At 44.6% G+C, this 14,691-nt stretch overlaps 1 protein-coding gene and 1 non-coding gene across 11 annotated transcripts in view; both read right to left on the bottom strand.

Moving 5' to 3' along the window:
- Nucleotides 1–14,691, bottom strand: part of PUM1 (pumilio RNA binding family member 1) — a 138,815-nt gene that overhangs the window by 6,667 nt on the left and 117,457 nt on the right. For 7 of the 10 annotated variants that reach the window (XM_075553309.1, XM_075553306.1, XM_075553267.1 and 4 more), the window contains 6 exons: nt 13,724–13,991; nt 12,382–12,511; nt 10,703–10,837; nt 7,551–7,688; nt 4,460–4,585; nt 2,598–2,719 (listed from right to left, as the gene is read on the bottom strand). In XM_075553309.1, the coding sequence (XP_075409424.1) occupies nt 2,598–2,719; nt 4,460–4,585; nt 7,551–7,688; nt 10,703–10,837; nt 12,382–12,511; nt 13,724–13,991 (919 nt within the window). The remainder of the gene's footprint in view (nt 1–2,597; nt 2,720–4,459; nt 4,586–7,550; nt 7,689–10,702; nt 10,838–12,381; nt 12,512–13,723; nt 13,992–14,691) is intronic. The other 3 variants (XM_075553290.1, XM_075553299.1, XM_075553274.1) reach the window with 1 other exon arrangement.
- LOC142438394 (small nucleolar RNA SNORD103/SNORD85) lies at nt 9,748–9,832 on the bottom strand. The gene has a single exon (XR_012782773.1). It is a non-coding gene; the product is annotated as a small nucleolar RNA SNORD103/SNORD85 (small nucleolar RNA).

The raw sequence follows: 14,691 nt of genomic DNA on the forward strand, positions 1-14,691 counted from the left end.
ATCTTCAAAGAGCTTAAATCGTGTCCCTTTCCAATGTTCTCTGAGTTTGGGAAACAGAGGGAAGTTTGAAGGGTAAGAGCAAGGCTGGAGGAGGCAAGGAAATCTTGCTAAGACGGCCCTTGCTCCCTTCCAAGAACGAGTGACTGCATTGCTGTGATGGAAACATTTCCCTGACATAACCTTCCTGGCTTTCTCCTCACCAATGCAAGCTTAAACTCCTTCAGCTTAAGTCCTCCTCACCATCCTGTGTCTTCGGAGAAAGTCTATCAAGATAACCCTATGGAGGCCGCAAAGTCACCGCCACCAGCAGAGCCCCAGAGCCGCATCTTCTCAGGACCTGTTGTTTGCAGCAGGCACAGTACCGTGTGTTCTGTGCAAACTCGTCTACAGCTGCCCGCTCCTCAGAGGTGCTGCGCGGGACGGGACCCCCAGCTGCCACACTTCCCGACTGACTGCGGGTGTGCACGCAGGCACATGTGCACGCAGGGTCCAGGGTGTGAACATGGACGTGGGGCTCTAGGGACCTCACTAAGCTAGTGCTGATTACCTTCTGGCTCTTCTGTCATCTCTACTCTGCTACCGAGCCCAGAGAGAACATTTCCTCCCAATCTTAGATCTCTTTATTTACACTTTGTAATTGCTATAATTTTAATCAACTACTGACATTTCCTACCCACCCCCTTGCTGGTATATATATTTTTTCATTTCCTACCACATATCATCTATAACAAGCACATTTTCCTTAAAATTCTAAAGTACAATTAAAGTAACTGTTTTATAATACTGGGTCATCTTGAAACCAGCTTCGCTGATTTGCTTTGTTCTTGCATATAGGTCACATTCCCCTGTTACCGAGACATTGTGAATGACACAGTGCAGAAACCCCAGTTCCAGTATGTTCCTCCACAGACGACTGACTTCCCCATGTTTGGTGTGGTTAATTGAGTTCAACTGAAATCCCATCTGAATGTTAACCCCCCCACCCCCCGACTCCCGTCTTTCAAACAAACAAACAAACAAACAAACAAACACTAAGCTAGCTCACTGCCACCCAGTCAATTTTGATGCCCAACCCTCTAAGAGAGAGTGTAGCACTCACTGCCCCTGTGGGTTTCCCAGAATGTAAATGTTTATGGGAGTAGAGAGCCTCATCTTTCTCCTGAAAAGCAACTGGTGGTTTAGAACTGCACACCACCGACAATGCTTTTGCGTAGTTATTGTCTATATTTTGTCTACAGTCTGATTGTTAACTGTGTGAGGATTGATCTGACCAGAGAGTAGGTCACCATGAGACTAAGCACTGAGCTATTGTTAATATTAACATTTAAATGGTATCCAAGGGAGACGTATTGAACATAACTGGAGAAGGGGCTAAAGAAGAGTGTAAATCATGAAGGACTCAAAAGAATTCGACCTCTGCTTCCTGGGTGTGCCAACTGCAGAAGATGGAATATCAGGTCACAAGCCAAGACCCTGGCAGAATCAGCTCCTACGTCCAGGCACAGACTTAGAATGAGTGCTTCGTTAGGGACTTATAGTTCTTTTCCCCATTTCCCAGGCTGGGGGCTACTTCCTAAATGTTGATAGAGCAATTTCAAAACGTCTGAATCATGCTTGCCTTGTAATCTAACCTGAAAACCAGAGAAGTAAGTATTCTACAATTAGCAAGTACTATGTTATGTGACCAGCACGACCTCCAGGCTCTAGCTAGAAGACTACTGACATCACAGTAGGGTCACCTGCACATCCACCCTGAGTTTCTTTCTTCTCTCTCCGCTGCTGCTTGTAAGTGACCTACCCTACCAGTCACAACCTAGGAACAAAGTTCATTCGTGTCCTGGCACAAAATGAAGACTAGAGAAGGGATTCTCGGAGTACCACACCCTGTACTTCAAAACCAAGGCCACTGCTGTCGAGTTGATGCTGACTACTCCCAGCAGCCCTGACAGGACAGAGTCGAACTGCCCTGTGGCTTGGGAGGCTGTCACTCTAGAGGAGTAGAAAGCCCTCTCTTTCTCCCTTGGAGCAACGGCTGGCGGGTTTAAACTGCCAACCTTGTGGCTAGCACCCAACATATAACCATTCTGCCACCTGGGTAGGGTTACATACAGACAAGGTAAACAAGGTCTCTTTACTTGGGCCTCAATGGAAACTGAGAAAAAAATCATTCAATGAACTAAGTTAATACAATATCCAGCTTGCCAAAGTGCAAAACTTAACACTCATAATTCCCAGGCATCAAAGTAGCTGAACTGGGGGAAGAAAGAAGCCAATTACGGGAATTTTTTAGTTTAAGCTTTATTTTTTCCTTCCTTCTTTCTTTTAAAAAAAAAATCATTTTATTTGGGGCTCATACAACTCATCACAATCCATACATAGATCAATTGTGTAAAGCACATTTGATCATTGATTGCCCTCATCATTCTCAAAACATTTGCTCTCAACTTATAAGCTTTCTAATAACTTGATGGTTTTATATTTGATTTTTACAGCTATGTGTACCTTGAAAAGGAAACATCACCCCTTCTTGCTACACGTGGGATACTATTCATTCTTCTCTGCAGAAAAACAGAGGCAGTGTGATTCAAAGCTCATACCTTGCAAACTTGTGCTGACTCAACACAAGTACGTTGCCTCGGATTTCTGCTACAATTTTGCTTTTATCTTCAGGGCGACCATGCTCCAATACGTGCTGGATTACGTAATTTCCATATTGATCCTGTTTGAGACACAACAGAAAGAAAACGTATGCAAAATCACTTCTGTGGGTTACCTAGGCCATCTTCCTATGAATCAACAATTATCCTTTACCCCTATCATTACAAATAAAGTAGTATTTCTCTAAAAAAAAATGTACAACTGATTCATTAAATCTCGTCCAACAGGGAAAAATTAACAGCCCAAACTAAGGAAAAAAAACATACCTTAACTAAATAATATCAAGGTTACAATGTAAAAGTAAAAGATTCTCTGTGAGTTGCTGAGAGACTGACAGACTCTAAGAAGCAAAAAAATTAAGGAAATAAATGACAATGCCAAAGGATCTTGCCTCTGGGTGGTCGAAATATGAGTAGTTTGTTCCTACTTTCTGCAAGCCCACATTTTTCAAGTGAATATTTAATACAATATTTGAGATTTAATATTTGATACCTCCCACCACAACAAAAACCGTCAACAATTTTTAAAAGCTTCAAAACAATACATGAAAAATAGTAAATGCTCAAATGGTTCATACAGTGTGGGGAAATTTTTAGTGACAGAGCAGAAAAAATATCGACGCTAGAAAGAAATTGTCTAACCCAGTGACACCTACTCCTCACTGACTAGTTGGCGCCTGGCAGTCATGACGTATATCTGGCAGGAAGCCACATAGGCCTAGGTTATGAGAGCACCCCAGCTCCGAGGGTTGAGTTATGGGTCCACGTGGCTGAGTCACGGGTCTCCGGGGCTCAGCAATGACGTAACGATGCGATTTGGAAGTTTTCCAGTGATGGTGTCGAGATCCATTGTGTGATGGATGTGGTCACCCTTCGCTGTAGCACAGTGCAGGCTTTTGCTTAACACCTTTGCTGTTGGAATCCCATCGTGTGGGTTAAGCGGGGCGTCGTCAGATGCCATCAAGCTGGTTCCAACTCATAGCAAGCCCGTGCATGACAGAACCATCCCCAGCCCTGCGCCAGCCTCGCCACTGCTCCCGTGCCAGAGCTTACTGCTGGAGCCCCCCACGTGACTCCATCTGGTCGAGGGCCTGCCTCCTATTTTGGCACCGCCTTCCACTTTTCCAAATCATGATGTCCTTCTCCAGGGACTGGTCTCTCCTGACAATACACCCAAAGTCTCGCCATCCTTGTCTCTAAGACCACTCTGGCCATCTGTCCTTCCCAGACAGGTGGGCTTGTTCTTTCAGCGGTCCACAGTACTTTCAATAATCTTCACTAGCACCACCATTCCAGCACACAGATTCTTCTTCTTCTTCTCCCTCCCTCCCCCCATAGATTCTAACTAGCTTTCCGAAGATACAGATAAAGGAGCCCCGGTGGCACTGTGAATCGGGAATTAGGCTGCTAACCTCGGTGTCCCCAGGTTAAGTCCCCTCAGCCATCCCACAAGAGGAAGATGAGGTGATTTGTGCTTCCACTTAGATTTACAGTCTAGGCGATTCTAGATAACACACAAGGTTGCAATGAGTCAGAAGCAACTCCTTGACCGTGGGTAGGTGAGACATAAATAGTTCATGACAGAGTCTGCAACCTGAATCCCTGGCTCAAGGTCAGGGCCCTATTCGTTATCCAAACTCATACAACACAAACAGCTCCTGCGAAGGGAAAGCCTTGACCATTTCAAATACACCAACGATGACCTCCGCTGGAATGGATCACTGTGAGAATAAAGACACACGACCTCTGGACCCACACCAGACTCCAGATAGTGCATTGACTCTACTGGAAGGTCTCACTACCTGGACAAGTTGTTCTGTGTGCTGGTGAAGCTCCTCCAAAATAGGGAGTGTCTGGTCAGGAAGACAGTGCTCCAGGATCCTCTGAATCACTCGGCAGCCATAGGGATGCGTAGACAGCGCAAACACCTAGGGCAGACAGACAAAGGAGAAGGAGCCCCAAATGACAGCTGCCACTTTCAGTGCTTTATGCTTCAGTGTGAAATCCTATATCCAACACCCCACTGACCTGCCCAGCAAACCCAAGGTTCCCGTGATTATTATTAGGGCACAGATCAGAAAACAGCAGTTCCTCAAGATTTCAATAATGTGCCTACTACAATTGCAGAAGCAGTAAATGGCAGATTTTAATTCCTAATCAAACTCAAAAGAGTCAAAACTCAAACTATGGCATCTAAATCCTCTCTACAAATTAGGAAATCAGGGTGTGTGTGTGTGTGTTCTCAAAGAAATGCATAAATTCAGGTCTGAAAAGAATTTTTCCAAGAAGCCTGGAGAAGAACTCAGAACTAGTTAAAGATTACCAAAGACCAGTGTCAAAGGGCAGCTTCTCCAAAAGACAGGACTGAAACACAAAGCGGAAGGAACAAACCCCAAGTTGCTTCCACAGAAGCACAACAGAAGGTCCTGAACTTAAGGTCTGTGTGGATATAAACCTCTCTGAGAAGACGGCACAGAACCCTGATGGTATAATGGGTTATGTCATCAGTTGGAAAGCATCAGGAGCTCTGCTGAGAAAGATGAGGCTTTCTGCTCCAGCCAAGATCCATGGTCTCGGAAACCCATAGGTGCAGTTCTTCTCAGTCATACCTGGTCGCTAGGAGTCGGAATCTGCGGGATGGCGCTGAGATGGAGAGAAGTGTATGGTACTTTTAAACATGACTGCACAAACAGGATATGGGGTTGTCTGGTTCTGCTAGATTTTAGCTTTTGAAAAAGTCACACAACTTTCAAGATATTTTTTGCTCAAAATATTTCCTCTATCACTTATAATACTTTGGGTTTCTGTGTAACATGTTTATTGTGGTAAGTTTATGAGATGCTCTGACCCCTGTCTGGGCAGTGCTGTGGTGGGCATGCTTCTACTTTATGGAGGCCCCTCAGTGCACGCAGGCAAGCCTTTCTCCAGATACACACCTTGGCCAGGGGTGCGGAATCAGACAGAGGAAATTAAGTGCTGAAACTGGAAAGTTCCAGCTCTGGTTCCCTAAAATAGCAGTGTCAGGGTGTGTCTACACTCACAACATGCCAGAGTCACATTCCTGTCAGCAATGAGCAATCAACAGGTAGAGAAAATGCCTATCCTATATGGTCTTATTTTGAATTTTCCCGATTACTAATGGAACTATCTTTTCTTTGGGTCTTCTGGTAGTTTGTGTTTCTTCCGTGAAATGTTTGATTTGGATATATTTTTGCACTGTTCTTTATAATTATGAATTCTTTATGCAGTCTAGTTACCAACCCTTTACCAGTTTAATGTTATAAACATTCTCTCCCATTTGATAGCTCAAGTTGTTACATGAGGGCAAATAAAAAATACTGCTACCAAAAAAAATTTTTTTAGGTGAAGCTATTGTTTCTCAATACATTATCAATCCAGGTTGAAGCACTTCTGAAAACAGTGTTTCCACCTCTCGGATTCTTCTCCAGACAGAATTCTGAGTTTTTTGATTCATTCTCAAGGGGCTCAAATTATGTCCCTTATCAACATTCTTTGAGTTTGAGAGTCAAAAACAACTCTGAACGGGCACGATCAGGGAGCAGCTTTCCAAAGAAATTCTCAGCCCTCAAGACACTCAAAAAATAGGCTGGTGCGACACTGTCGTGATGGGGGTGGGGCGGGGGGAGAAATACCCTGGACACAACTCTCATGGTCTTTTTCTGACCGATCCAGTTTTAAATTTCCTTAAAACTCCATTATATGTTCCGAAACCCCTACAACAGCCCTCTGTCCTGAGAGAAAAACCTACTAAGACTACCCAGTGGAATTTCCCCAAAGTAATCCCATCACCTTCTCGAGCTGATTTCTCTTCCGTGCATATTACTTGACCCAGCAGATACCCCCAGAAGCCATGGGTGGGATGGAACCTTTTTGGGAGGAGGAAAGCCTAACACAATGGTGTGGAGAGTCTGTCCGCGGTCGCCCCCCTGGCGGCAGAGACATGTTCACCTCTGGTTTGGAATAACCCACGTGGGTGCACACTGGAGCCCTGGTAGCAATTCCTTCTGACTTATCCCTGTATGTTTCAATAAAACATCTTAATTTTAAAGAAAACAGATCTACTCTTTTCCATTCCTACCTCACCACACACACTAATTAGGGAACTCCCAAGAATCCCCGGGGCTACATTCTATATCTCCTAGTCACTACCAAAATTAAGTAAACTCTGAAGACAGAACAACTCTAAAATCTCACTTGGATATAAGCTTAGTGGTGCACAATGAAGCCCGCACATCTATATGGTTGTTCCGTTCTTGCTTCCTTTTCTAATAAAGAACCATTTTCAGATATCCACAAATCAAGTAATTTTGAGTCTCCTGTCTTGTCCAGTTTGGAATAATGTAAGAATATTGTTTGTTTGTTTTTCTTGTGGAGTAGTTTTATACCAAAAGAAAAACAAAAAAATCTCACACACAACTGCAGTCAATACAAAGACAATTCTAGAAAATCATGGTTTCAGAAAATATCAAGTGTTTTGAGAGGAACAAAGAAGTTCAAACAAAAATACTAAAAGAAGAAGTGCCCTGTTATTTTAAAAATATATAGGTCCCACATGACCTGTTGGATTAGTTTAGTGCATTATCTACATGCTGTAAAAGACCCTTTAATAGCATTCAGAAGGGAAAGACATAAGATTAGCATAAGATTTAATCTTAAAAACACTGAAAACAGCAACTGAAAAGAAAAAATACCACCTCCAAATACCACCTCCAACAATATGCCTCAGCCCCACTCCTACGTCCCTCGTTCTGGGGACACGGGCAAGGGAATTGACATGACTGACAGGCCAAACATGGCAGTGCAGTCAAAACCGATCCTGCCTGTGCTCTGCTCACTAGGGAAGGGCATGTCTTTGCTGCCTCAGTGACTTACCTGCCCTTTAAACGCATCGATGATGAACTGCAGAGACTGGGGCTGCACACATTCAATGCATTTCTGCACCACGTGATTTCCGTTCTGGTCTTTCACACACTTCAAGACGTGGCCATCTAGTTCCCGGACCATCTCGTTCTATCGGGGTCAGAGAGAGCAAGTGCCACCAGAATCATAACAAGCAAACACCTGGACAAGCGGTGTTCTTACCAAACACACAACCACTGAACAGGGATCGGTGATGATGGAAGGGAGACAACTTGGTATGGCAAAATCTGGCAAAAAGGAAGCTCTGGTGACACTGTGGGTTAAGCTTTGGACTGCTGACTGCAAAGTTCAAACCCACAGGAGAAAGATTTACAATGTGCTCTGGAAAAATTTATAATCTCTGAGACCTTAAGGAGCAGTTCCACTCTGTCCCATAAGGTCACTATCAATTAGAATCAAATCAGTGCCAGGGGATTTTCACTTTTCCAGAGAGTATCCAACAGTGACTGGCCTCAAAATATGCTCCCTAATTTGCAAAAGACCTCTACGAGATTTTAAAGCTGCAGTCACCTTAAAACAGAAAGGAGCCTACATCAAGTACATAATTCATGATCTTTTGTTATGAAAACCCTAAATGGCAGGCACAATTAACAATAATAACAAGTTAATACTTAGCTAATGCTTACTCTGGATGGGGCACCTCTATCTGCTTGACAGGTTTTTAAGACTACAAATTACCATAACAATTCCACGCCCTAGTTATTATGAGAGAAGCCAGGGCAAAGACCATTTAAATGAATTGTTCAAAAGAACAGGCTTCGATTAGATTAGCCAAGATGCAAACCCAAGCGATCTGGCTCCAGCCATCTACGCTAACTTGATCATGCGTTATCCCCAACCCTCCCACCCCCCTTCTGCCCCCAGTGCCTAGAAACCAACTGGGAATCAGAGGGATTTGGCTGTTTTATTTTAAGCCTACAATTAGAAGGTGACTGGAGCAGAATTCTACTCCGGGTCTATGACTCCAACATCTGTATTCACTCCCACCCAACCTGAGAGAAAGAGGAAGGACGACGGGAGAGAGGTTGGGGGACAAAAAGAGAGAATCGGGGATCCTGGCTGAATGCACCAAACTCTCTCGACTTCTGCTCTCATGTATCCTGAGGCCAGATGACCGCACCAGGATGGAGCCCTGGTACCTAACAGCCCAGTTTTCTCTGCTGCTTCCAAGCTCTGCTAATTCTGTGTGGATTAGAAGAATACAAGCACACTTGGAATGGCGGTGGTTACATATGCAATGCCTTACATTCCTGAGACACTGAGTATGTCAAAGCAACTAAAAGATCATCTAAACAAAGAAACTTAAGATCAAAATGACAGCAACTGAAAAAGCAAATGGCAAAAGGCTTCGGATATTTTCCTAAAGCAAGTGATCAAATGTCAGAAGAGAATAATTTACTTTGGAAATATAATTAGGGGGGTAAATAGTAGAGAATGGCATTTCTATAAAGATACAGGGAAAGAACGCTTTAACTAAAATGAACAGGAAGTTGTTTTCCTGGAGTGAAAAGTGATGAGTTAATTTCACCTAAAATAATGAGTTTGCATCTAGAAAATGGAATTATCTTTAACAGAAAAAGCAGTTTATGCCTAGAATAACATAATCACAGAAACTGGACCGGAAAAAAAGATACTTCAAAATGCAGGGCAAAATTTAGGACAGATATACAGGGAAGAGAAGAACACAACATTAGAGGAAAGGAGAAAAACTACTTTAGCCAACCAATCAGAAAACGGTAACTTTGAGGGGGGACACAAAAAGCAAGTTATGTTTATGGACAAAGATAAAGACTGAAAAAAAAGCCTGGAAAATTGTCATTACTCTCCTTTCACTCAGCAAGTGGACATGTAGTCAGTAATGCTAAGAAACGGCCATGTTCAAAGCAACAAGAACATCACAAACAGGGTAGATTGAACCACCCAGGGAAAACTGCACGGGTAGTGAACACCGATGCTTCAGGGGAAACCAAAAGTGGCTTGGCACCAAATGAGAATCACATGTCCATGGCGCGATCTGATCACTGCTGGCTGCCTGTCTCCGACACCCTTCCACTCTTCTCCACGAGCTTCGCCCCGTGACCAGGCTTGGCCTCACCTAAATGGCCCTTGCCACCGCCAATGTGTGAATCACAGGTCAGCGGGTACCTCGTCTGGCTCAGAACTTGAGTCCATAACAAAGATTCTCATTATCGAACTTTGTTCTCAGTGAGGGCAAGTGGGTCATCACTGCCAGACAATGGGAGCCCAGAGACTGAGGCTTCAAATAGAAGTACCCACAGGATTGTGGCAGCACCCTACAAACACAGCTACAGGACTGCCTGTCAGTGTGGATTGCTTTCTGGACCCTGTGGTCTGTGTGGGGCCAGTTGGACATGCTGTTGACTAAGGTCATGGGCCTCTCCAGGAGCTTTCAGGTTAAGTTCCTGACTCACAGCAGCTGAGTGTCAGATTTCGGTTCCTTTTTATCCTGCCTAGCGTCACCTTGGCCTTGACTTTTCCTGTAAAGTCTTCCCTCTAAGACCCTGGATCAGTCAGAGGCAACTGTTGTGTGCTTCCACACGATCCATGAGCTCACCATTATTGTGGCCTCTCTCAAAAACGTGTTCTCTGTGGATGGGGATCGGGTCTCGGTCAAGTCTTCCAGGCTATGTCTAAGGTCAACGCGCCAGACCAGGCATTGCATGACACACACTGGTGAAATGAATATGGTAGAAAAATGATAGTTATCGTGGATCAAGGTCGGGTTTGCTAGAATGTTCAGTGCGGGGTGGGGGATGGGTTAAGAAAATGGCAACTTATTAGCATCTGACCTGTTTCGAGATTTTTTTTTCCAAACAGAAAAGCTACCTATAATATTGTATCTCCTAACAAGTGGACCCTGGTCAAAGAGATGACTGCAGGAATCTCCTGGGTTTAACAGGACACTTCACCCACAGTTTTACAGCAGTGATTGCACAGGTCATGCTTGCCATGCACAGTGAGGCAGCCACAGCCACCAATGCAAAGTGGACAAGAAAAAGTCAGACCGACAGGTTGACATGGTTCACTCCACGGACCATGGGGAAACATCAAACACCAAGAGAAAAGTTAAAGGGGAAACTTACAATTACCTGCTGGTCTGCGGGAATAAATTCAAGAGCTTTCTGGATAACACGGCAGCCATACATCTGCAGCGCCAACGACAAGACGTGGCCTCGAATCCGCTCCGCCAAAGCCAGCTTCTGTTCAAGGCTGCCAAACTAGATATAATGTGTGGGTGAACACCATTACTTAGGCAGAGGGAAAGAAACCAGAAAAGTACTTAGTTGTCTGCATCCGTCAACTCTTTTAGCCCTGTTATAACCTCTTGACCCTATGCTTTTTGAAGCCAGGAGTTTTCAGGGGGTAGGTTCACTCCTACTAACACCTGACGACACAAATGCAGTAGTACTTATTCTTACAAGTTACAGCGTGTGACGTCACTGTTTATTAGGTGTTTAGCAATGTCTGGGGAGGGCCCAAGGGCTCCTTGCAGTATATCTACAGCAACCTGGGTGCTTGGGGGGTCACAGGTTGAAATGCTTCTCTTTCATCTACAGTCACCTTACACTGAAGCACGTCGAGGCACTGCTTTCGACTGGTGTCCCACCATTACAAGAATCGATAGGGGTTAGCTAGGCAAGGCAAGCGTGGGGAAAAGGCAGAATCAAGAAAGAAGACAACACACTATGAAAACTCCACCTATAATGATCTTCCCACTTTGGCCTCTTATTTTTGTTTGAATTGCTTAATCACTATACTGGGGATTTTAATGATCAGCATGTTCAGCCATGTTTCCCCCTGCTCCTTACAAATGAAGTCCAGAGAAGTTCACTACTTTGCCTCTACTGGCTGTAACTCTCTTCATTGCACCACTCCAAGTTGTAGCAGGATGCTGAGCTGAAGACCTCTGTATTTTTGTATTTGTGACAAAATAGCACTGAAAAAACATTCGAAAACTTAAAAGTCCTGTTTGTTTTCTTAGATCACAGCTGGAGAACTCAGTTAAAATACTTGCGTCTTCCTAGGAAAATAGAGAATGATAAAATCCATAAAATAAAAAATCCTACGAGGGTTTTCCTAAATGTTGACCTTCGCCTAACTAACAGCTGTCCAAGCTATTTGCAAACGCCTCCTGTCTGGTGGCAAGCCGTACACAGGGCCTTGCCCTGGGACTTGGGCTTGCATCACATCGTTGGGGCTTTCCTGGGCTTCTACCTTGGGGTTGCTGACTCTCAGGGTCACCAAGATTAGAAGGCAGGCCTACCTCTCTGACAGCTTACTTTAGCTGGAAACAGACCTTATTCCAACCATCCCAGGATGCCTTTACAAAGATAATGACCAGAGTGGACATGACGCCAATAAACAGAGGGGAATTAAAAAAACAAGAAAGGCCAAAGGATCTCCTGATGGAATGACAGTTCTCTAAGAATTGCAAAAGCAAAGTAAAATGTCATGCTCCAGAATCCTTTATGAGGAACTTAGTGGCATTGTCTTGGAATAATTGCTTTTACACCCAAAACAACATGAACCTGCGCCCTTAAATGAGGGCCCACTTCAGAAGTGGACTGGCACCATCTGCTTCGGTACTCATAGCAGAACGAACAGACAGAGGGCTACTAATGAGCTGGTGAAACGCGAAGAAAGACCCACCACAATTCATTTTGAGAAATGAAATGAGATTGCCATTCTCAAGCCACAAAAGAAAAATCAAAATGCTTTGGAGGATCTCTAAAGTCCAAGGACAGCAAGAACAAAGGCTTACTTCAAAGAACTTCTGGATGACGTAATTTCCAAACACATCCACCATTAGCTGGTAAGCGGCCTGGAGAATTTCATTGAAGACAAGCTGGCGCTCAGCTGGTGTGGCACGCTCAAGTTTCAGCTGAATAAATCTTTAGTGCAAGATAAAAAGAGATTCACAGCACTGAAAGACGGTTTACAAAATAAATAAAGCCAATCAATGCACATTTACGTTGAAAACTTCTGTCTCTGCATGTGTGTTTGCACATATATTGTTAACTAACACAATCACTTAAGGGCTTCTAAATGAACGAAAAGGATATTAGTCTGGTGTGGATCTGGGCTATAAAAAGCATATTACACTTTTGTGTATTTCCTTACATTAGGCATCCGTACTGTATTTGTGGGGTTTACAAAAGGATAAAAATTGGGGCAGGAAAAGAGATTAGGGGATGAAGGTGGGATTCTAAAGCCCATCCCACATCTGCTCTGGACCTCATTCACATGAAGCAGTATTGAGAAGCCATGGGGTACACAATTCCTTGCTAGCTTCCATCTGCAAGGTTTCCTGAGGTAGCAGCTCCTCGGTTTACCTGTTTTTAGTTCTGGTATCTACACATCAGGAAAATCATGACATCTCTAAAACGGTTCCTGGAAACTCTAAATATGAGAAATCCTAGTCCTACGGTAAGCAGCTAGAACTTTAAAAAGGAAAGTTCTTTAGAAGTTGATTCCCTGGACATACGGGGAGAGAATGAAGCATGTAAGGAAAGTGTGACAAAAAAGAAAGGGTGGGTGACCCCATGTATTGACGAGCATGTACTACCAGGACCAAGGTCTCTCTCGGAGGCCCGTGCCAAACGTTGTCTGTACTAGCTACTTCCCGCTCACCCTCAACACGGGCTCTCGCAGCTACAGAATGTAGCAAAAAGAAAGTGAGGTTGGCACCAGAAAGCCAACCTCATGTTTTAATAATGCCTCATTGAGGTCAAAAGATTTTTTTAAACAACACTTAAATTAGTGAATGTGCCAGTGTGTCTTTGTGTTGATGCTTCTGTTTCTTAAACTGTGGACATGTAGGATTCTTGTGAACTAGGCATGCGAGGCTCCTTTTTGAGAAAGGTAGAGGGCTGGCTTTACACACTCAGTCCAGACTACAAAAGCCCATTTACACCACGTGTGCATGAGGTAACATTCACAGCCCGCTCCCTCTGAAATAAACGGCGGAAAGCCACTGTGAAGACACCTGGGGTCAAGGGATGCTCTGAGCGCTCCGGTGAGTCTATACCTGTCTATGGCGGGGTGGGTGGGGTGTTAAAACCTTAAGACTGCAGTGACCTGAAACGCCAAGGCCAAGTCCTCACCTGGACCCATGCTGGTCTTGGGAAAATTCCATGATATGCCCAGCAATCTCCCGCAATTGCAAGTTGGGGTACCGGTTATTTCGAAAATCTTCCAAAAGTCTGCTCCTGCCTGAGGGCATGACATCAGACATTCCATACCGCAAACGGGAGGAAGAAAACAGGGTGCTGCTAGGACTGAAAAGGCTGGAGGCACTGCTTGCACTTCGGTACTTGGCTTCCGCGCCGGGAGCAGCAGAGATGTATCGTCCACTGCCATTTGTGAGTCCTCCTGTTGGTTACAGAAGAGGAGAACTCAAGGCCCATCCTGCGGAGGCTTTCATCGAACGAGGAAAAGTCCCCCCCCCTCTCCACAGAGGCCTGCATCACCACGCTGGTTTCAGTGCTGCGACTTCTGGGTTACTACTGTTATCTGAGTGTCACCAAGCCTCCTCACTAGGAAGAAACCTTTCTACAAAGTTCACAAGTCGCAGGCTGCTAACTAAACACATGGGGGCAGTAGTTAACATAACCCTTAGGAGCAAGAAATCAGACTGTGATTAAGATCTGTAGAGATTCCCTTCTGAATAATCCCTACTCCTATTGGAAGCACTCCCCCACATCTCAGAGCGCAGACTAGTCCGCTTCGCAAGCTATTGTTGGTGTCGGTTGCCGTGGAGTTTTAGGACAGAGTCCAGCTGACCGACGGGTTAGCTAAGCTGCCGTCTTTCTCGAAGCAGGCTGGAAATTTGTACTCCCATAGAGTCTGTCCCTGGGTGGGTCAGCAGCCCAGCCTGTAGCTGTTGACCCAGCAGGACACCGTTTGATAGGAAGCTCCCCCATAACGGTGCTCTTTGAAAGGATGGGTTGCTGTTAAATGAAGTGTAGAAATCACATTCAAGGATCACAAGCAAGCAGGAGAAAGAGAGAAAGAAATGCAGCCGTCTCCAGTTCTTCATGAGAAACGGGCAGCTCTGAGTCATTTCGCTCTG

This window comes from Tenrec ecaudatus, chromosome 1, assembly GCF_050624435.1.
Source record: "Tenrec ecaudatus isolate mTenEca1 chromosome 1, mTenEca1.hap1, whole genome shotgun sequence".
NCBI lineage: Eukaryota > Metazoa > Chordata > Mammalia > Afrosoricida > Tenrecidae > Tenrec > Tenrec ecaudatus.